This window comes from Cololabis saira, chromosome 3 (genome assembly GCF_033807715.1).
Source record: "Cololabis saira isolate AMF1-May2022 chromosome 3, fColSai1.1, whole genome shotgun sequence".
Classification (NCBI taxonomy): domain Eukaryota; kingdom Metazoa; phylum Chordata; class Actinopteri; order Beloniformes; family Belonidae; genus Cololabis; species Cololabis saira.
The window spans coordinates 27,604,489-27,628,968 of record NC_084589.1 but is presented as its reverse complement, the minus strand read 5'-3'; the positions used below and the strand labels follow the sequence as shown (position 1 = coordinate 27,628,968).

Here is a 24,480-nt window from a genome sequence, read left to right as displayed (position 1 = left end):
GCGTAAAAAATCTCCTGTCGTCATTACCATTCATGAAGTGAGTAAGATGTTTGGTCAAAAGAAGAAAGAGTCTAAAGTCTAAAGATCACTACATTAAGTAAAACGCTACTCCGGGAACAAGACATCTGCGTTGCCATGACGACAAAACAAACTGACAGTCAAAGAACGGCATCTCACTCACCTTCTCGTAAAACCGAGACAACAAAGATGTTTGGTCTGAAGAAGATGACATCCATTTAAGAAAGCCCAGTTGTGCTTTGTGTCATAGACCATTTCGTCAAATTGTTGAGTTAGAAGGAAGAAGCAGAGTAAAGATGTCGGACGAGGATGACAGTTACGAGGCTATCGCAGAGAGGCGCAGTACCGCAGTTAGTCACAAGAGGGCGCCAAAACCCACAGAAAAAGCGCTAGAAGAGCAAACAAGCCGGCAAATAAGTGCAAGAAGGTCAAAACTCTCACAGGTGACTTCAAAAACGAACAAGATCACTGCACTAATGAAAGATAATGAGAGTCCAGATGTTGTGAATGAACATTTAAATGAATGCACAAAACTACTACAAGAGTTTATTCACGCAAACACAAATGTTCTTTTGCTGTTGCCCAAAGATGAACATGAAGCAGATCAAAGATTCTGGTTTGATCCAAAAAGACAAGAAATCAGCAGATTTATGACAGAAGTCGAAGAATGGGTAGCTGATACAAGGCAAAATCAGCATACAGACATGAATAACTACAACAGTGTAAATGTGACTAATATTCCATCATCCAAGAAATCTAGTCACAAAAGCAAAGCAAGCAGCCGCTCATCAACGTCGTCAAGAGCCTCATCTGTAATGTCTGCACGACAAAAGGAACAAGCAGAACGTGCCGCCTTACTCGCACGCGCAGCATCTCTGAAACAGAAACAGGAGTTGGAAATGGAAGAGTGCAAGTTAAAGGCAAGGATGGATCAGCTCAAGATTGAAACAGACATTGCTGTATCTACAGCCAAATTAAAGGTTTTCGAAGACTACGAGAATGAGAGCTGTAACAATGATGTCACTGTTCTTTCTGTGGCAAGTTCGGCAGATCAACGGCCACCAAATGGCAGGCAAGAGCCTGAAGTAAGTCATGATCTCACTGAAAGGTCAAACATAAATCATCAAGCGAAACAAGAGGATTGCATACAACAAAAGGCTGACAGATGTAATCCAGTAAACTTGTGTGAAGTGATGCTGAAACAAAATGACATCACTGAGATGTTAGTTAAGCAACAAAGACTGTCACACTTACCTCAGAGAGATGTGCCAGTTTTCAGTGGCGATCCACTTGACTTTAAGTCATTCTTAAGAGCCTTTGATCATACCATTCATGACAAAACTGATAGTGACAGTGACAGGTTATATTACCTTGAACAGTTTACCAGAGGTGAATCGAGAGACTTAATCCGAAGTTGCCAACACATGAGTCCATCTCAAGGCTACAGTGAGGCAAGGAAATTGCTGACTTATCACTATGGTAACGAACTTAAAATCGCAAATGCCTACATGAACAGAGCCTTCAGCTGGCCACAAATTAAGCCAGAAGATGCTAAGGGTCTTCATAGTTTTTCCTTGTTTCTCACTGGCTGTGATAATGCAATGCAAGATGTCGACCAGCTCCAAGAAATGGAGCATCCCACTAATCTCAGAATGATTGTTTCCAAGTTACCATACAAGATGAGAGAGAGGTGGAGAGTGACTGCCTTTGACATCCAAGAAACCACAGGAAGGAGAGCAAGATTTTCAGATCTGGTCAGATTCATAAACAGACAAGCTAAAATAGCCACAGATCCTGTGTTCGGTGACATAAAAGATGTTGAAGATAAAGGAAAACTTCATCCAAACGTGAAAATGAACAGAGAACCCAGGCCGAAAGGGAGTACATTTGCCACAAGTGCAGCACCAGCAGCCACAAGTGGAAAGTCACCTGAAAAGGGTAAACACTCCTCTCATTACACAATCGATGCCTACCAGCAGCCATGTGTCTACTGTGAAAAACAACATATGTTGTCAGAATGTCACAAAATCAGAAAACAGCCTTATGATGAAAGGATAAAGTTTCTTAAAGGAAAAGGTCTGTGTTTCTCATGCCTGACACAAGGCCATATGAGCAAAGACTGTAAAAAAAGAGCTTCATGTGAATATTGCTCAAAAAGACACCCAAGCCTGCTTCATTTCACAAAGGAAGAAGGTAATGAAACAGATGAGATTAGTCAGAAAAGCAGCACTGAAAGTACTACGTCCAGTAAGCCGGTACACACCTGTGGAGCAACCGGGGCCGGAAAAGACAATAGAGTCCTGTCTATAGTGCCTGTGTGTGTCAAGCTAACGAAAAGTTCTAAGACAATAGAAACATATGCATTCATGGATAATGGAAGCCAGTCTACGTTCTGCTCGGAGAAGCTGATGAGACAGCTGAACATTGAAGGCAAGAAGACTCAAATCTTGCTTCGCACGATGGGGCAGGAAAAGGTGGAGCCAAGCTACTATCTCACAGGATTAGAGGTTTGTGGCTTGAAAGAGAACATTTACATTGACTTGCCTGGGATTTACACACACAAAGACATTCCAGTGTCAAAAGACAACATTCCAGTGCAGAAAGACTTGGAAAGCTGGCCACACCTCCACGGAATCGAACTGCCACACATAGACGCAGACATTGGTCTTTTAATAGGATGTGATGTTCACAAGGCCATGGAACCGTGGGAGGTTATCCACAGTGAAGATGACGGTCCATATGCAGTTCGCACAGTTCTCGGTTGGGTCATCAACGGACCTCTCAGGCGAAACTGTTGCACATCTGACAGTGAACTCAGTGTTTCTGTTAACCGTATCTCTATTGCTAGTGTGGAAAACATGCTGGTGCAGCAGTTTAATCACGATTTTCCAGAGAAAGCCAGTGACGAGAAACAGGAAATGTCAAGAGAAGACATACAATTCATGAACAGTGTTAATAAGACTGTTAAAAGGGTCGATGGACACTACAGTATAGGTCTTCCCCTGAGAAACAAATCTGTCAAAATGCCTAACAACTACAATATGGCTGCACAGAGAGCAGAAAACCTGAAAAAGAGACTTGTGAAGAATGAGGAGTTTCACAGAGAATACACAAGCCACATGTCTGACCTGCTCAGTAAAGGATATGCAGTCAAAGTGTCAAATGAGAATGCTGTGTCTGAAGATAAGAGAGTGTGGTACATACCTCACCACGGGGTGTACCACCCCCAAAAAGGGAAGCTTCGTGTAGTTTTCGATGCTGCAGCTTCATACCAGGGACAGTCATTAAATGGAGAACTTTTGCAAGGTCCGGATCTAACAAATACACTCATCGGAGTGTTGACTCGGTTCAGACATGACTACATTGCATTGATGTCAGACATAGAAGCTATGTACCACCAAGTTAGAGTACCACCAGAGGACAGCAACCTTCTACGATTCCTCTGGTGGCCAGATGGAAACTTGAGTGAACCTCTGCAAGAATACAAAATGGTCGTGCATTTGTTTGGGGCCACGTCATCCCCCAGCTGTGCAAACTTTGCACTTAAGAAGACAGCTGAAAATGCAGCAGACACAGTGGCACGTGCTGCAGTTGATGCAGTTATCAACAATTTTTATGTAGATGACTGCCTGATATCAGTGCCTGATGAAACACAAGCAGTTGATATGGTCAGGGATTTGACAGCACTGTGTGAGAGTGGAGGATTCCATTTAACCAAATGGATGAGTAACAGTAGAGCCGTCCTTGTCTCCATACCTGAAAAGGAAAGAACAAAGGAGGTTAAAGATTTGGACTTGAGTCATGAAGCCTTACCTGATGAGAGAGTTCTAGGGGTGAACTGGTGCACAGAGGCAGATGTTTTCAAGGTCAGGATAAATGCAAAACATGTGCCACAGACAAGACGCGGCATCCTCTCGTTTGTGAGTGCTATATATGACCCTCTGGGTTTTTTGTCACCTGTTATACTACCAGCAAAAATCATCTTGCAGGACCTATGTGGTAGAAAAGTCTCCTGGGATGAGGAAATCCCTGCTGAACTGGCTCAGAAAACACAAATGTGGCTCTCTGACCTCCCAAAGCTTCATGGGTTCACAGTGGACAGATGTTTGAAACCAGCTGGATTTGGAACAATCACATCTGCACAACTGCATCATTTTGCAGATGCGAGCGAGAAAGGATATGGTGTTGTCACCTATCTTCGCATCACAAATGAAAGAGAGGAAAACCATTGTTCATTCATCATTGGCAAGTCCAGAGTGCTGCCGCTGAAACAGACAACAATTCCGAGACTGGAATTAACAGCGGCTGCAGTTGCTGTTAAGATGGATCGACTCATGAGAAAGGAACTGCACAAGCAGCTGGAAGAGACTGTGTTTTGGTCCGACAGTACCACTGTTTTAAGATACATTGCCAGTGAAAATGTCAGATACAAAACTTTTGTTGCCAACAGAGTATCACTTATCAGAGACAACAGTGAGCCACGCCAGTGGAGGTATGTCAACTCTGAACTGAACCCCGCCGACCATGCCTCCCGAGGGATGAATGCAGACACGTTCACAAAGTGTCAAAACTGGATTGGCGGACCAGAGTTTTTGAAAAGGGACAAAACACATTGGCCAGCCTCACCAAACATGAAAGAAGTAGTCACAGATGATGTTGAAGTCAAGGCCACAGTGAGTGTGAATGTTACAGATGTGCAAGAAAATCCACTTAACAAGCTCATTTGTTATTATTCAGAGTGGCATCATCTGAAAAAGGCAATTGCCTGGATGGTGAAGCTCCAGCAACTGCTTCAGAAATTGAGTACACATCGGAAGTTGCTGACATCACAAGCAAATGAGTGTTTGTGTCAGGAAAAGAAAACTGAAAAGGTTAAAAGCCAAATGAAGAAGTTCAAGTCAACTTTAAAGGGATCTTTGCTCACAGCTGAAGATGTTGCACAAGGAGAAGTTGAGATCATCAAGTTTTGTCAAGGTCAAGGCTTCAGTGATGAACTTATGGCTCTTCAGAAAGGTGACAAGCTTAAAAGGAGCAGTCATATTGTGAAGCTTGATCCTGTTGTGGAAAATGGGATTTTAAGAGTTGGAGGAAGGTTGCATCGGTCTGCGCTGCCAGAGGATGGTAAGCATCCCATGATACTTCCTAAAGATCACCATGTCTCTAATTTGATCCTCAGACATACTCACCAAGTGACAGGACACTGTGGAAGGAATTACACACTTTCTAAACTCCGAGAGAGATTCTGGATTCCACAAGCAGATTCTGCAATCAGAAAAATACTGTCAAAGTGTGTAAGATGCAGGAAGATTTCAGCAAAACGTGGTGAACAGAGAATGGCAAACCTGCCACAAGATCGGCTGACACCTGACAAGCCACCATTCACCAATGTGGGCATAGACTATTTCGGGCCCTTCGAGGTTAAACAAGGACGGAGCACAGTTAAGAGGTACGGTGTACTGTTCACATGTCTTACTGTCCGAGCCATTCATCTAGAAGTTGCTCATTCACTTGAGACCGACGCCTGTATAAATGCATTTAGGAGATTTATCGCCAGGAGAGGTCAAGTGTCTGTTATGCGGTCAGATAACGGCACAAACCTGGTGGGAGCAGAAAAAGAAATGCGTGAAGCACTCAAAGGCTGGAATCAAGCGAAGATCTCAGAGGCGCTCATGCAGAAAGACATTACCTGGATATTCAACCCACCAGCAGGCTGCCATTTTGGGGGCATCTGGGAGAGACAGATTCGTTCTGTGAGGAGAATTCTCATCCAGATCCTCAAACAGCAGTCTCTTGATGATGAACGCCTCCATACATTACTATGTGAAGTCGAGGCGATTGTCAATGGCAGGCCAGTAACAAGAGTGTCAAGTGATCCGAATGATATTGAAGCTCTTACACCTAACCACTTGCTTCTTCTCAAGAAACAGCCAGCACTTCCACCTGGAGTCTTTGAGAAGGAGGACTTGTATGCCAGAAGAAAGTGGAAACAGGTCCAGTACCTGTCTGACATCTTTTGGAAGCGCTGGACTAAAGAGTACTTGCCTCTTCTGCAAGAAAGACAGAAGTGGTCAGTAATCAGGAGAAATCTCAAGCCAGGAGATGTTGTTCTCATAGTCGACGAGACTGCACCAAGAGGATCTTGGCTGATGGGAAAAGTTGAAAGAACAGTTCCTGATTCAAACGGACTTGTCAGACGTGTATTTGTCAAAACTAAAACTAGTGTGTTGGAAAGGCCAATAGATAAGTTATGTTTGTTGCTTGAAATGGAGTAAATGTGATTTGAGCTTACTTAGTTTGGAGCTAAGTGTGGATTTGAAATGTACAGTTAATATGTGTTAATAGTAAGTTAATAAGTTTGAGTTTGAAAAAGTCAAAGTCTTAAATTTGAGATTACATGACACTTAAAAATGTAATTGTTATGCCCAGCAGTAACAATTAGGGGCCGGAATGTAAGCGCCATGTATAGCTTATAATTTACTTTATAGTTAACTCTTTTATTGCATGATATGCCTTGTTGTTGACAGAGAAGGAATATATTTCAGTTTAAGTTTTGAGAGTTATTATTTTATAGTTTAGTGATTAAGACCTAAATTTCACTACTAATATTTGTTTTGCCTTAATGGTTTCGGTAGTTTGGGCCAGTGGGGCTTCCGTAGCAGCTGATGGTTTGTTTTGATGCTTTTGTCAGTTAAAAAGAATAAACGAGTGACGGTGGAGCAACACAGCGTTTTACCGTTCTGTTGACGGTTCTGTTGCCGTACTCAACGCGTAAAAAATCTCCTGTCGTCATTACCATTCATGAAGTGAGTAAGATGTTTGGTCAAAAGAAGAAAGAGTCTAAAGTCTAAAGATCACTACACTGATAAACATGATTATTGGAATGGTGCATGTTATATTTGGGCACAAGAATTGGCAAGCAGCAAAGCCAACTTTCGCACAAGGAGTCCCATTTGAATATAACAAATAATTCAACTAATCTGTTATAAAATGATGTCCACGTATAAATGCAAGGCCTTGAGAATAAGGTTCATAAACGTCTGAATGAAGCACTTTTCCATGGTTTCTGCTGCCCTTACGTGGCAGTGGCCCCTTTTCCATTATAAGTAAAAATGAGCACTGTCCAACTTCTTTTTTTTTTTATTCAAGAATTCATTTACAAAACATCATGGCAACATACAAAACAATTAACACCTCTTAACATACAGGGCACATTTGGAATTGACTTTAAAGTAAAATATAGCAAATGATAGTGGAAAAAAAAACAAATAATTATATTCAGAGTTCTGTACAGATCGTCGTCGTTCTAGAGAACCTCAAATATTTCCAGTGTTTCATATGCTGTCAGGTGAGCTTTTGCATGTTTCTTTTCCATAAGTTTCAAAGAACTGAAGTGATTATCCAGAGGCCTTTTTTGGTTTTTGTGAACTGGTTGTCCTCAACATGTACCTGCAGGTAGATTTGTAAGATCTGTTTACACTGTATACTTTAAATATAATTGAAATGTCATTATTGTGTATGCTCATTAGTGTGATGGCCTTAGAAATGTTATTAAGCAACTGTCTTGTCACCATGTCAACATTATTTACCTGACACATTTTTCTGCTATTGCAATTTCCTTTAACTTCAAAATTTTCTCTGCTGACCTTAACCAGCCATCTTTTACGTCGCCCCATGTCCTTGGGGAAACCATACATTCGATGGCCTCCCGCCGACCGATTGGTGCACCCAAATGCTGCACAGCCAACCATGGTATGATCACTGTTCTACATACAATAATAAATGTAAAAAAAAAAAAAGAGTGTCAGACCTCACCTTGATTATAATTAACATTTTGGATTGACGAAGAGCACTGCAGTTGTTAAATAATAAAATTAAACCTCAAAAATACAACTTGCCTAATAAATTGTGCACACAGTGTAGATGAATACTTTGTAGTGGTGTGTATATTTAATTGACACTTTTATTTTGTTGCCATTGATAAATATATAGACATTAAGATAGTGAATGCTCCGATGCTAGATTACTTTTTCTCACTCCTCTTTCTGTCTCCCACAGGTTTGGTTGATGTGTACAGAGAATATTGCTAGAGGTTATTGTAATAAAGCCAACTTTTACACCAGATACACCTCTTTTTTTCAAATGTTTCCCCTTTAGAGAAGTCAGAGTGGGTCAAACACTACACTGATTACATATTAAAGGTTTAAGAGTCCGTCCTGCCTCTTAGCAGGACGTGGCGTCAGGCACTTTTAAGAGGCAGAGTTGACATTGCAACATAAATAGCAACCGCTCTCCTTAATGAAGAGAGTTACAATTTCCTGTCTCATCCCAGCCAAGAATTTCACTAAATATAATAAAAGGGGCAACCAGATGAACCCTATAACTGATGCAACCAATCAGACAAGTAGGAGATTAGTAGGAAGGGATTTCCCACGGGGCGTCACATTTGTGAACAGATACATTTCTGTATCAGCTCAGCAGGTGGTTGAATGACTTCTGTCACATTTTCATTTTTTTTTTGTGATCAACTTTTTATTTATTTTTCATTTATATATATAGAGGAGAAGCGTCCCCACAGTCCAGGAAAAAACAAAAACACCACCACAACAGAACACCACCTGCTCAGATGCTGCTTCCCCCTTCCTCCCCACACCCTCCCACTCCCACCAACCCACTCCACCCCCACCCCATACCCCCCCAAATAATGGATCCAATGCAGAGCCAAAAAAAAAAAAAAAAGTACTTATACACATCTTAAAACAAAAAAAAAAACAGAACACACAAAACAAAAACAACAAAACACAAAGCACGTACACCACTCCCAACCCCCTCCCCTCGCCATCCAGGAATCCCATGACATTCCCATTCACTAAATAAGCCATTCTAAACATAAAACCAAACAGACAAAGATCATGTAAACCATGGACGAGTTGGACCACAAACATTCACAACATATCAGAAATTTTCTCTAATAGATTTGACCAGCAATTGATATTGGATGATTTGGCATGATGTAGGCGAGCTGTAGAAAGCTCAAGCTGTGCAATATCCCGGTAAGCAAAAAGCCATTCCCTCACCGATAGTGCATGTGGTGGTTTCCAGCGACAGGCTATCATTCTTTTAGCGGCTGTAAAACCAGCCAACAATAGACGCTTGATGTTTACAGTTAGTTTTAGAGATGAGGTGTCAATAAGTAAAAGCAAGGCTTGTGAGTGAGGAATGGCCACAGAAGTGGCAAAACATGTTAACTAAACTACTTGGTATTCCGCAATAAGTGTGTTTGAACATTAGATCAACAAACGGCAAATGTTATGACATGCTTTTATTCAAAACAGATGATTAACTGTAAAATACAAGTTAATGTGATTGTTGTATAGAACCTCAAGCAAAAAGGCACAGTTTGGTGTTGAGGGTAGACTCGGAAGTCGGCCTTTCGGTGTTGATCACAGACCCTGCCTCCAAGTGGGAATGGCTCTGCGACGAAACAACACATTTATTGCTATGGAGACGATTCCTTAAAATGAGCTTGAAAAAAATAAATAAATACTGGGTCAGACCTGTGACACATTTGCAGCACACGTCCTCCTCCTGAAGTTCCAATGTGCTTCATTCGCTCCTTCCATCCCTTCGTGGGACAAACTAACCTGGAGGGGTCTCTGGTGACGTGCCCTTCCATCTGTACTGGCACACAAAAACATCAGCATTTTTCTAAGACTACAATTCTGTTTATGTCAAATGTTAAATATTGATCGGTTTGAGGTTAGTCTTATTTTGTTTATCATTTTAAGACTGTTCAGTCTACAACACTTACCTTCTTCTTCAAATTAGCAGCAGCTCTCCGCTGCCTTTCCTCTTCCTCTTTTTCCCTCAGCTGTTTTTCATCGATTGCTTTCTTGATCTTTTGAAGATCCTGCAAAGTTACAGTCAAACTTTGCATCTTAAAGAGTTTGCTGATTTACTCACTCTCCCCTGTCAAAAGCTTTATTTTATTTTTTATTTTTTTATATTTTATTTTTCTATGTGCCACACCATAGTGACGTTCAGTATAACAATAACAAAAAAACAACTAAAAGACATATAGACATAAGACAGACACCAACCTCAACATTTACACGAAAACGAAAAGAAAAAAAAATAAATATTAAAAGGACATATCTAAACAACAACAACAAACACAAACAAAACAAAAAGAGGCATAACATGCCTTTAAATACCTTCTAACCCCCCTGTTACCTCCCTCCCCTATACAACCCTTAAACTTCACTATCGTTTATGTATTCACTAAAATTCATATTTTCACAAATCCTCATTTCTATTCTTATTTCATAAATACAATACAACTAGAGGGAGAGAGACGCACCATGAGAGCAAGTAGACAAGCAAGTACATGACAATACCTCCAAAGATAATAACTAAATAAATAAAAAATAAAAAAAACGATAAACAAAGTGCTCCCCGTTCAGTTGTTGACTCCTCCATATATCTATCCGTCAAATAATCCATTGACCGCCTCAGCATTAAGAGTACTAAGCTTTTAGGTGCATTTAAATCTCTTCATGTCTTATACTATCTTAGCATTTCACCCCCATTTTTTATATAGCTCTCCCATTTAGCCCACAGCATGTGTCTCATTCGAAGATTTCCTCTGATTTTATACGTTAATTTCTCCATTTCTTTTACTTGTTCCATTAAGTCTCGCCATTTCTCTAAAACCGGACTTAATTTCTGAAGCCAGTTTTTTGTTATGAGTTTAAGAGCTGTTATTCTTAAAATTCTTATAAGGTACTTATCCTCAGTTTTAACTATCTCTTTTGGCATTTTCCCTAACAAAGCAAACTCATAATCGATATTTAAGTCCAATTTCAAAATACAACAGATTTCTTTACAAATACTTGACCAATACGTTTTCAAAATAGGACAAGACCAGAAGATGTGACTGTAATCAGCATGGTTTTCACCACAATCCCGCCAACATTTTGATGTTGCTGATTGCTGGAATTTAGTTTGGTGGACAGGTGTTAAAAAATATCTCATCTGAATCTTCCATGCATATTCTCCCATATTCTAAAGCTTTATTTTAACTCCAATAGACCTGTTCCTTAATACTTAACATCTCTGTTTGTTTGTTTTCCCATTCTCTCTCTCTCGCTCTCTTTGAGATATTCCAAGTTCGTACCTTTTCAGCCAAGCATTTGATGGCTTTTTCTGCTTCTCTTCCCCTCTTCTTCTTAATTTCCCTTTCTTTGGCTTCTCTCATTTGTTTCTCTTCTTCCTCCTGTATTTCCCTCCTCAGTTGGAGTTCCTCTTTTTCAAGCAGCCTCAGTTTCACAAGGAGGAAATGTTGCTTCTAATTAAGAAAGACAAACATTTTGATTGTTAAACATAATTATCTGCCCAGGACACCAACCGTACACCTGTTAACATCAGATTTTCCTCTACATGTGTATGGAATTTAGGCTATCTAATGAAAAAAAAAAGTATATAACCATTTTCTTGTAAGTACTATTAACTATCAAGTTTTATCCCTGATTATAAATAATTAAAGTAACTAAGCAACACAAGAAGTACCTCTTTTTCGGTTTTCTCTCTTAGCGCTTGCTGTTTCCGCTTTCTTTCCTTTTTTTCTTTTTCCTCCTTCTCTTTCCTCCATTCCTGCAGTTCCTTCACCTTCTGCAGTTTTTCCTTTTCCCTAGTCGTACAGAAGAAGATAATAGAGCACATTTTAAAGGGTATGAGAAAAAAGGAAAACAGCAATAACCACAGATAAAATAACATATCGCAATTCTGTTACCAGTATAGAGTATCTTATTTTATTTTACTTTATTCTGCATTTTTTCCTGTATAGGTATAGCCTACTCGTCTGAGTCGATCTCGTCCTTCCTCTCTTGCATTTTTTCTTCTTTTTTCTTCTCAATCTGAATTCTGGTCTGACGTTCCTGATGTTTGAGGGCTTTCCAGCGCTGAATAGCCTGTGTAAGGTATAAGACAGCTAATAAAATTGGACACAGCTAATGACACTGCAATATCACGGCTCCCAACCAGACTGTCTCTGAACTCCTGGAAGCAAACGTATGATAACTCTATTTATTACTCTATCAACAAAAAAACTGAACAATATGGATCCAGTGAGACTTTGAAGACATGAAGACTTTGCATTGAAGGAGAAGGAGCTGTTCTCAAACCCAGCTTATATATATCCCCTATATTAGAAAAGGCTGTGGTCATAATGTTAACAGTAGATCTGGGATTCTTTAACCACACCTGAGCTCACCCATGTTTTCCCAAGTTAGTCACCTCTTTCTTTTTTTCCTGAAGGCAGAGCAGCTCCTGATACCAGTTTTCATGTTGCAAAATGTCCTTTGGCGTTTTATATGGTATACAGGATAAGACCTCTGCCCTGTAGGATGTCTTCCCACTGTACTTTGTCCAGAACTGTGAATCCAACATATGAGTAAAACAACAACATTGAGGTTAATGAACCTTGCCCTGGCTTATTTAAGGTTACCATAGGAATTGTGAGTTTGAGTGATACTTGGGAACTGAGTGCAATGGAATACTTACTCTCAAGAAGTCTCGGTGGTCGTATTCCTCCCAGCCTCCATAAAGACCTGTCTTCTGCAGGAAAGCATCCAGGGCTCTGACCTCAGCAGGGTGGTCTCTTTCTTGGGCTTTGGACTTATGGAAACAATAATGCAAAGAATGAACTTTACATTCTACTACAATTATATGGTTAATGGATACCAAAGAAAATACAGACTGGGATATGTTGAAGAAAGACAAACCTGGAGTGTGGGGGCACTGGTGGCATTGGGGGCTCTGGGTGGTTTGGGAATTGGCTTTACTGGAAGGCTCCAGCTTTCAAACTTCTTCTCAAAAGCAGCGATCTCTTCTAAGCATAAATCCTCCTCCCTTTTCAGTGATATCATGCTGAGAGGAACAAAGAAACAATTTCTTTCTACGTCTGGGGATTCCTTGCCCTAAAATTGCTAGTTGTGGCACGTTTTGTTACCATAACCGTTGCTCCTCCCTGAAGCTGTTGATTAAGGCTTCCACTTGTGCCTTTTCTTTCTTCATTTGTTCAGCCACTAAAATCCAAGTACAAATGCAGAAAGATTGTTCACAAAATGTCTTCTAACATTCCAATTTTGATTTCACGTATGCAACATTTTACATTAAGATTCACAGTAATTTTAAAAATCATATACAGTGTTGACTCAACTAAACGTCACCAATATTTTCGCTTACAAGAAAAAATAAAGTAATGGGAGTAAACAATGTAATAACATTGAATTTTCCTGCTTGCTTTTCAACCGTGAAGAAGAAATGCAAAACGTACCAACTGGACATGGCTCCATAGTTTGATAGTTCTTAAATCTCCGCACACCATTTTGAATCTTTAGTAGCTTCATTTGAAGGGACCACTCTTAGAGGAAAAAAGGGAGAATATAATAGTTGTGCCCTCACCACTCAAAGGAACAAGATACATTTCATAAACGACTGTAAAAGAGAAGGGAATAAAGTAGGAATAAAGGCACAGGCACTCACTCTCCTCAGGTAGATCATTCTCTACTGTTTTCTTATACTCCCCCAGTTCTTCCTGCACATCAGTCCAGCCCCTCTCTTTGCAGAGGGCCTGCATTGCATCAAACCCCCTCTCTAGCTTTTGCACCCTGCAGAAAGTGACAATTGCTTTGGTAGGTTAATATTTACTCTAAGAAGGCAAATATAAACAATGCACCTACATCTTCTCATTCAAATTTCTTATCATTATTTATATTTAAAAGGTACAAATAAAACTTGGCTTTTGCTCTTCAAGGCTATGTGATAGGACATAGGAAATAAAAGGAAAATGTCAGTAAAATATGTATTATAAAATAAAAATCAATAGGAAGTTGTTTTGTCAACATCTTTTGTTGTAATGTTGATGATGAATATACATAGATGTATAAGGATTTTGTCTTGATGTTGTTAAAAAAAGAGAGTTCTACAAAGTCATTTATTAATAAAATGAAAAGTATGTGCAGTTGGACACACCAAATTATTGAAAATTGAATAAGGGTGCATAAAGTAGGGTTACAAAAGGCTCAGCAAACACCCTCTAAAATGTTATACCAGCACAAATAGTGCAATAAGCCTGTCATTATATACACATAATCTGATGATTATCAGATTTCTTTTTAATTTTAGTTCAATTCACTTCAAAAATACTTTTTGAATCCCCAAAGGAAAGTTAATTGTTGTAGAAGTCATGATTTCAGTCTCTTCAGAGATTGATGGTAAAGGGTTATTGCTGTTGTCTGAAGGATCTCTTGTAGCTGTTTGTGTTGCAGTGGATCTGAATAAATCTCTGACTGAAGACACTCTGTGTCTGAATCACTGTGCTGTGAAGAGGACGGGTTGTTTGTGATCTTCTCCATTTTATGAAGTATCCTCCCTTGAACAATCAGTTCCAAAGGGTTCAGAACAGTCACCAGAATAAGAGCCAGCCTTCTTTACCAGTTTATTCAGTTTCTTGAAGTCACTGGCTCTGATGCTGCTCCCACAACAGATGACTGCAGGTGTGATTGCACTCTCAACAACAGACGAGATATAGAAGAATATCTTGCTGCAAATGGTGAAGCTTCCTTAAGAAGTACATTCTGCTCTGTCCTTTCTTATAAACAGCATCAGTGGTGGATCTTCAGTCCACTCTGCTGTCCAGGTATTTATATTCCTCCACCACCTCCACTTCTTGTCTCATGATGGAAAAACTATTTGACATATTTGACTCTTCTAAAATCCATAATTATCTCCTTTGTTTTGTTCACATTCAAGATGAGATGATTATTCCCACCCCATGCCACAAAACGGTCCACCAGTTCTCTGCACTCAGCCCACAGGCCTATAGCACATAGTTGTAGTTTGTAAGTGGTTGACAGGTAGATATTTTAGATTTCTCGTTAAATATGTCTTACAATGTAAGATACTGGACCTCGGTTGTGCTGGTGGGACCCTTATTTTTAAATCCCAAACTTGACAGGTATGTGTTATCACCAGTACTCGAGTTGAGGGTGGATGAGGGGGGATGGCATCCCCCCTGAAATAAAAATGGTCAAAATCATCCCCCCTGTAAAACTGCCATCCCCCCTTTCCATCCCTTATGTCATTTCATCAATGAATGTGGTTTTACTGCTATTTCAACATTTAGAGTCATCACCAGAAAAATAACACCAGAAAAATAACTTATTTGACAATTTTCACCTGTTTCAAGTAAATTTTCACTTGAAATAAGTAGGAAAAATCTGCCAATGGGACAATATTTATCTTCTCATTACAAGCAATAAAATCTTGTTCCACATGCAGATTTTTTTTACTTACCGTTTTAAGTGAAAATCTACTTGAAACAGGTGAAAATTGTTGTTTTTTCCAGTGATGAGTCTTGTTTTAAGTGTAATGAGATTTTTTTACTAAATTGAGACATTTTAACTAGAAATAAGACAAATATTCTTAAGATTTTGAGTTTTTGCAGTGATCCATTTTACTTATCCTGTGAAGGACAGAATCATATTGATAAGTTCAGAAAACTGTTTTTTATTGTTGTGTTTTGATGTATTTGATGTAAGCCCAGTGGATATTTAAAGCTTACAGAAGGCTGCATTTAACTGCTGCTATGTCATTCCTGCAGTGTTTCTGCAGGTGTTTTGGTCACTGCTATTATTTGTAATATATTATATTATTTGTAATCAGCACAAATTATCTGTCCCCATATGATAAAATCCACCATCCCCCCTGATCTTTTTTTCAACTCGATTACTGCTTATCACGGTGTAGTTCACACAGTGCGTCCCCGTCTGGAGCCTCAAAACACAGCTTGTGAACAAGCCGTTCGTTGCTATGGTTACTCATAAACAAAGGGAACCCTCATACAGCAGCACAGCACCTGAACCGGGTTGAATAATAATAATAATTATGATGACAATAAAAATAAATTAAGATAAACGAACAGACTACGTTTGGAAACGAGTTTTAAAAACAGCAAAAAGAGAGTTAACAATTGAACAATTTAAGAGCTACATGGGCGGTGCTATTGTTAACATTCTTATTATTATTATTAAAACAGTAAAATATCTGTTTATCCTCACGTACCGCCTGCTGTGCATCTTCAAAGTTTCTGTGAGAAGATGCAGGTTTTCCCTTCTCTCCTCTTTGGTCAGGGATGGTGGAGGTGCCTGTTGGACACGAATCTGTCCCTTGTGATGCTTAAATAAAAAAAAAAAACGAGACAAAACACCAGATCCCACATGAAGCCTGCTGTTGTGATGTCTATAAAAGCACATGACATTATTAAACTAGACCGCCTTACACACATCAGCTGTAAACCTACCGAGGGGCTGCGTCTCCGGGGCCGTGCAGCCATGATGAACACAAACTAAAACGCTGCTCCGCGTGGAGAGTTGCTGTAGTTAGCAGCTTTTACCGGCAGGGGGCGCTGTGCATCGACGATGAATTGAATATCCCCTTTTCTCTTGAAAAATAGTCTCTGGCTGTATGAGCCATTGATATAATATAAAACCTTTATATATATATATCTATGGTATGAACAGCTAATGTCTCTTTGCTGATCATCTGAATTCGATTTTTTTTCCAGTTAGGGGAAAATAAACATACAGTACCATGGAAACAAAATAATTTTGTTTGGACACGTCAAATTTTGAAAGTAAGTACATTTTTAAATAATTACAATACAACAAAACCCATTTATTAAGAGGGCTTCCAGAAGAGTTGTAATTTGATTGTGAGAAACACATTTTAAAGAACTATATACATGTAAATGTGTTAACATTCAAAATGTAATCTTGTATTGTACCTCTGAGCATATGTTACGCCCACAGAGTGCAAGCTGACTCATAGGGTGACATATTTTAGAAAATCATTTATTCTGAAAGAATAAATAAAAACAGAAATGTGAGTCGACTGATCGTCAGTGGCTTTTACTGGTCCCAGTTTTAACTGCCAACTGCTCTTATTTGGACACATAAAAATGATAATATAAACAACAACAATATCATATCAAAATCACAGTATTATATAAAATCTCAATATTTCAAAATACGCTAATAACAATACATTCACTAAATATTTCAATGTAAAATCAATAGGCTAATAGAATCACAATAAACATAAAATAAAATAAAATAAAATAAAATAAAATAAAATAAATAAATAAACAAAACAAACAAACAAACATTTTCTCCTTTATTCCAGCTGTTGTACAGATGTTCCTGTGTAATACCATGTATTTCTTTAAGATGTGGTTTTATGTGGTTAAATATAATGTATCTTTCCATTATTTACCCGCACCCCTGTTTAAATTTCTAATCTCCATGTTCCACATAATTTTCCAACTTTTTTGAAGAAGTTTGAATTCATATGACACACCAAACAGAATATTTTTTTAATAAAAGTATTGTGTTGTTTAAGGCTAGATAGATAGCCTACCGTTAAACCTCAGAGCCTTACTATATTGACATTTAAGTTTAGGCATAAGATTATACATTTTATACCCTGATTTGTAAATCAATATGACTAAGTATAAAATATGTAATGATTAAGTTACATCCATCCATCCATTTTCTACCGCTGAGTCCTCCACAGAGGGTCGTGGGGGGCGCTGGAGCCTATCCCAGCTGGCATTGGGCGAAGGCAGGGTACCCTGGACTGGTCGCCAGTCAGTCACAGGGCTAAAACAGAGACACAGACAGCCATTCACACTCACACCTACGGGTAATTTGGACTCTCCAAGTAACCTAGCCCCAACTCTGCATGTCTTTGGACTGTGGGAGGAACCTGGAGAGAACCCACGCAGGCATGGGGAGAACATGTAAATTCCACACACTCCAACCGGGAGTCACCCCGGGGCCTTCTTGCTGTGAGGCTACAGTGCTACCCACTACACCACCATGCAGCAATAATTAAGTTTAGCAAGAAAAATTCTTATAGTTAAGGTCAAGTAAGTATCAGGGAATCACGGGGATTCTTTTCAATTAATTTAGGACACCCCTGGAATGAGAATTGTCTAACTAAAGTCATAACTGTTATGTCCTCATTATGTGATCTGCTGTGCCAAGGATGTTGGAATTTCACTCATACATAGTTCTTTAATATTTTTAAATATGTAGAAGGATTGTATTGCTAAATCATATTTATGAATGAATTCAGTTTCTTTGGGAATGTGAGAGGATTTTTATGAAAATGGTCAACATCTTCCATGCAAGTGGCCACTATGACAGCGTTTGACCACATTCTTCAAAAAGTAAGTAATTCATGTGTTATGGTATTAATTTTGAGAGAACTTTTTCTTTGAAAACTTTATATAAAGTTTGCAGTGTACAAACAGGGTTTAGTCAGTCTTTCCAGTTCAGTGTGTGCAATAACAGCACAAGAGTTTACAGTTCTGTATGTATTACAAAGGAAAGGAAGTAAAAAAAAAGATAAAAAAATACAAATAAAATAAACATAGTGTGACAGACTTCATAAAAATACTTTGTATATAATAAGACTTGTATTTGTAACAACGTATTAGTTGAAAACCTCTGGATGAATATCAATCATTGATATACATTTATTATAATCAATCCATAGGTCACTACCCTGCATGTCCAAATGCGTGCGCATTACGTCACATAGTCCCGTGGGATGCTGCTGCCCAATTAGCGCACCTCATACAGTACCTATTATACTAGGCGTATTGATTTAATGGACAAACCATAGAGTATTGAAACGACAACTTTTCGTCCTTTCTCTCTTAAAATTTCTTTTGAGCCACAAATACTTTTCATTTTTACAACTTTACTTTCAAAATTAATATTTTGTAAGAAAATTAAAGAAAGAAAGAAAGAAAGAAGAAGGTAAAGAATTGCCTGTTAAGGCCTACATGTTAAACGTGCGCAGAAGTTAGAAGATCAAAAGTTCCAAATGACAGGGGGAAAATATGGAGAATATGGGTGAGTTTGTTTTTGCATAATAGTAAATAGTAAGCAGTGGAGTGAGAAAAGAGAGTAAGGGAATGACATGCATAAATGGTTGGCCAGCCGAGAATCGAACCCTGCACTGCTGCTCAGAGTTGCCCACATGACATGCGCCATAAACACTCGGACATCAGGTCGCTTCATGTGATAAAGCACTGACGATGAAAATGAATCTAATTGTGTTTTTTCTTAATTCATTTCCATCAGAATTCACTTTAAAATATTTGGAAAGGTAAGAACTATAGTCTAATACATTTAAAAAATGTAATTTGTACAAAGAAAGGCAAATAATTTTGCCTGTTAACAATAAAAATTATATAATATAATATAACATTTTGAGCTTGCAAATTATTTTCTGCTGTGTACTATTTGCATGTAAAACATACCTGTTAAACATTTTAAAAAATAATAATGATAATAACATTTTCTTTTGCCTCAACAGTCCAGAAGAAAATATGTATCTTTTGAGGATATTTTAAAACATATCCAAAAACTTCAGGATTCATCATCGGAGCAGAAAACAGGAGAATGTCTATTACAAGACCATAACTTCTGGGCAGAACTATGCACGGTTTTGGGGGTACCGAACAAACACCTAAATAGATATCGGCTGAAGATGGCATACATCAGAAGTATTAAGGTATGTCAAATCTATATATATATCCATCCATCCATCCATCCATCTATCTATTATTATCTCTATTACTACATTATTAAACTGTTGATAACATTCTGTCACACTAATGTCTATCTGGCTATTGTTATTGCTGGGTTGTGATATGTAGTCCCTGTAATATGTTTTTTGTTGTCACACTTATTAAAGTACATTGTTAAATAAGTGAAACTTGACTTCTTGTGCCAAATATCAGGCTTCAAGTGGAGATACAGCACAGTCTGACACTGTTGTGGACAACAATGATGTACCAGAAGTCGTACAAGAGGAAGAAGACACACAAGAGATGGAAGATTTTCAAAAGGAAGAAGATGGAAAGCAACATGCAATGGACAAGGACTTAATACAAGAGGAGGAAGATGTACCATCATCAGGTGTTCTTAAATCCATTTCCTGTAGACAAAGAATGAAGGAGAGGAAACATAAAAATGAAACTCTCAGTCTCCAGAAGATGTTAGATGAAAAAACAGATGAATCTGATGAAGTGCTTCAGAAAGTGCTACTTCATCCAAAGGGTGTGATGCTTTGGTCCAAGAGAAGCATCAGCATATTCCACAAACGATCTAAAGAGGACATAGTGTACCTAGACGCAACAGGAAGCATTCTGAAGAAATCAAAACACAGCGCGGGTCCTTTTTATGTGTATGAGTTGGTGGTCAGAAACCCAAAGAAGGGTTCCTCTCCTTTTCCTGTTGCTAGATATGTGACCTGTGACCACACAACGGCCTCTATTCTTTATTTTTTGAGTGCCTTTCAGACTGACCATGCCAAACAATATGGACACAAAAATGTCAGTCCACTCATGGTTGTATGTGATGGCTCCATGGTCCTCATGCAGGCCATATCAATGGTTTTCTGCCAAACAAACCTCAATGCCTTGCTCCAAAGTTATTATAGCATATTAACAGGGAAAGGCACTGCTCAAGACTTCAGCTATCCGATCCTCCACCGCTGTATCAGTCACATAATGAAAAATGCAAAAACTTTGTGCAAAAAGCAGTAAGTGTAACCCTTTTTTTATAATACAGATATCTATACTACTGGCAACAAGTGCTCACTATGAGAATGCTTTGATTTGTATTTCTCTCGTAGTGCACCCAAGAACTACAAGCTGGCCATGCATGTGTTTGGACTGTTGACATCAGCAAGTTCCATTGGTGAGTTTGATGAAATGCTCCTCAGCTGCACTGTCATCTTCTCAAGCCCATGCAGCTCTGAGAATGTTGAGAAGCACTTCCACAACATCCAAGCTATGCTGACAACAATTGGGAACCCAACTGTTGATGACAGCAGCATTGTTCCTGAGGACCTTGAGGTACACAGTAAATACTCTAAATCATGATTTGAAATAATGCCTTTTGTTAATCGAGTTTGAAAATCACAAATATAGCCTAATATTTCAATTTTTTTAGGACACCTTCGGTCCAACACCTTTCAAACAACACTTCATGGATGTCATAAACAGTGCACCCCTGGACAAAGAAGGGGACCCTAATGTGTACTACTCTCAGACATTCATCTCATCGTTGGCTGCTTACTTCTTGCCTCAAGCGGCACTTTGGACAAGCATGATGCTGGGTCAGTTACACTTTTCAATTTTTTCAAATTGAATGAGACCAATTAATTTCTTAAAAATATTTATGCTTATAAAACATAATTTTAACGTTAATGTGCACCTGTGACCAAAAAATGTTTGTCAGCTGTCCCTAATATTTTGGTCCTGCTGCCAGTGCAGGGACTAACACTGGCCAATACTTTGCTCAAAGGCAACATATCTTGAAATCTGTTTGTCTGATTGACATGAGATTAAGTGAGTAAACTCATGATTCAAGGTGCATGAACCTTGCCAGTTATAGTGACCTCATAACCTTTCCTCTAGTGTCAACATCAGGCCAAAATGTTAGCTATCAGGAAATACAAATAGTGGATTGCTGTGGTGACTCCGTTCTTATTTTTCCATCCTAACCATCACATCACCTTTCCAGGTGTATTGTTCTGACATTTGATAAGCACATTCATGATCCCCTGAGGATTAACCCAGTCAAATCTGATTATCTCATTAAAGTTTGTTGAGTGCCGACCTTTGGCAAAAATGTACAACCACCATTCTTCCAATACTTGCCCTCCCCATGGCACCTGTAATGGAGGGCTCCTTGTAGTTAATGTTTTTGTGTTTTAATACCTGTACAGATATGATGCAGAGTATGATGTATACAGAGATGTGTCCTTTGACTATGTCCAAAAAATGTCTAAAAGTAATGTATTTCATCTTCAGGGGACCTCGGCAGGCATGGTGAAGGGCTCCCTTATCAGCAATTCTCAAAGAAATTTGCCAAGATATCCGAGAAAAAAAGCCAGGTGTAGTATAAATTGGATGAATATTAGAAATTTGATGGAGAGTTTTAACCTATTACTTATAATAAATATTAAAGTTTAGTAAAGCCATTGATAAGACACTATAACCGTTGTTTTGTTGTTATCAGAACTTCACACAAGACAACAAGACACAGGGGATAATGGAAAAGATTCAGTGGGACTTGAAAAAAATCCGCTTTAAAGGAAGAGGACTGACCAGACTTGACGACTTCATTAACACCTACAAAGACACTCACACTGCCCTTTTAAGGGAATTCCATGACTCGGAACGAATCACTAAGAGAAAGGTGAGCCAGTCAGCAGTACATTTTATTTAACTGTAGCTTAAAAAAATTATGTTATGCTTGACAAAGATGTTAATTTATCACCATATTACTACAGAGACAAAAACATGTGTCCATACTTCCGGCACAACATGTCATTGAGTGCAATATATATTTTTTTTGTGCTTTGAAATATACAAAAATTTCTCGGGAAGTGTTTTTTGACATAATGCATTGGGAGCTTGTGTTTGTGTATGAGTTGAAGACGCTATTATGTTTCCTGTAGTGCCACTCTTACACCAAAAACTACAATTTTAGCCTTCAAAATGTAATCAGCAGAGAGTCAATGAAATGTAGAAAGCACATTCATATGATAACATTATTGTGATTCACCATATGATGAAATTCATCAATTTTTGTTATCCTGTGACCTTTCCCCTAGCACCATCTTTTCACCATAATGTACAAACTCCATTTCCCTTACTGCTTGCACTCTCCTGACATGGTCAAAGGCAGCAGGTCAACAGTGCCAGAAGACCTAGGCTTGTTGTAATCTTGTAGTTAATGCCTTAAGAAAAAGTAGCTTCAACAACTGGCCAGCTAAGTGCTATATATGTTAAAGTCAAAATAAGTAATATTAATAATTAATTTAATTGACTGTGTGGCACGATCCTTTACAGTTGGGAATTTGGCATGGAGAGTAACACTCAAAGACATACATAATTTGTGATGTTTTGTAACCCAAGTATTGAATGCAGATTTAAAGACAGATAATATCTTATTTCTAATGTGTTTGTTACAATTATAAATTAAAAAAGTTTAGAAACATGTCACTTTCACCACTAAATGAGTCATATTACTTACTATATATGAAATCATATATTTCTCTTGAAAATAGCACCGTATTCTGAAGGAGAAGTGGAGGCAGCGAAAACAGAATAGGAGAGGAGTGTATGTTACCTCCATCACCAAGCCATTCCACTTCGAAAAGAAAAAAACAGTGGTAATATGAAGCACCTTTGGCATAGTACTTAGCATATAAAGTAGCTTGACGACTAATTTAAAGTTTCTAATGCTTTTCCTGAAATGAATCAGGTGACTGCAGCTCCATTGACAACAAGCAAATGTTTACTTGACAGCAAAACATCATAAACAATGCCCACCTATGGCCATAATTTGACAACCAAAAGTCCACAATTATTCCTTTTACATACATAATTAGTATGTAAATTATATTAAGCAAGTGAAAATTATTATTTTATGTCCTTATTTATATACTTACTAATACCAACTTAATAAATAAGATAGGCACAAATACTTTTTGGACTTGATGCTGTCTCAGTTTCATGTGTTTAAACACAGTTTTATCCAAAGATTAACTGAATTCATGTAATCCACATGGGATGAACGGGTAACACATACTGACAAAACAGTTTTGTGAGAGAAGACTGATGAAAGATATGTGTAAGAGGGAGTTGGAGAGCCCATTTTTGGCCAAACATTTGTATGGTGTTTGTCTCATAGAAAAGGAAGAAAACATACACAGGACAGAAGCAGAAGAGCCATGGATCACTTTGGGAAAAACACTCACCAAAGGGAGTCATCCAAGCCACAAAATTACAAAAAAAAGTATTTCTGCACCAAGATCAGATGATAAGCATCCTACACCACCAAACGTGGCTCAGCAGCGATGAAGTGGATGCAGCGTGTTTTTTCTTGCACAAAGGTTCCCTGGTGTAGATGGGTTCCAGTCATGCCTTAGTCTTTAATAAGCCAAACATCAAAATCAAATTGACAGTTTGATCAAGACCAGGTTACCTCAAAACCAGCCAAAAGTGAAAGTGAAAAGTGACATGCTGAACAACAATATGGTGCAGTTTCCTGAAAACAATTTGATTTGATTTTTTAATGAATTTTTTTAATCTGCCTATTTAGCAATACATGTGTATTGGGTAGAAATGAATGGGATTCTGAATGGGCGATTGGTTTTGCTTTGATCAGTTTTTTTTTTTATCATTTTGTTTTGATCATTAAAAAGACTTTAGTAAAACTACAAAAAAGTAATGACATATGTATCTATTTCAAGACATGAAAATAATAATAATAACCGTTTTGAAGCCGTCCACACGCTTTACCGTACAACGCA

The 24,480-nt window shown here is 38.4% G+C and overlaps 1 protein-coding gene across 1 annotated transcript; it reads right to left on the bottom strand.

The window, feature by feature from the left end:
- Window positions 1-8,992: 8,992 nt before the first annotated feature.
- On the bottom strand, window positions 8,993-16,411 carry LOC133440616 (coiled-coil domain-containing protein 112). Its single transcript, XM_061717937.1, has 13 exons — window positions 16,379-16,411; window positions 16,141-16,253; window positions 13,561-13,685; window positions 13,025-13,100; window positions 12,815-12,942; window positions 12,577-12,683; window positions 12,310-12,447; window positions 11,872-11,984; window positions 11,584-11,704; window positions 11,192-11,362; window positions 9,827-9,925; window positions 9,573-9,691; window positions 8,993-9,489 (listed from the first exon to the last, which is right to left on the bottom strand). The coding sequence occupies exons 1-13, from the start codon at window positions 16,409-16,411 to the stop codon at window positions 9,459-9,461; spliced, it is 1,374 nt and encodes a 457-aa protein (XP_061573921.1). The 3' UTR covers window positions 8,993-9,458.
- Window positions 16,412-24,480: the final 8,069 nt, after the last annotated feature.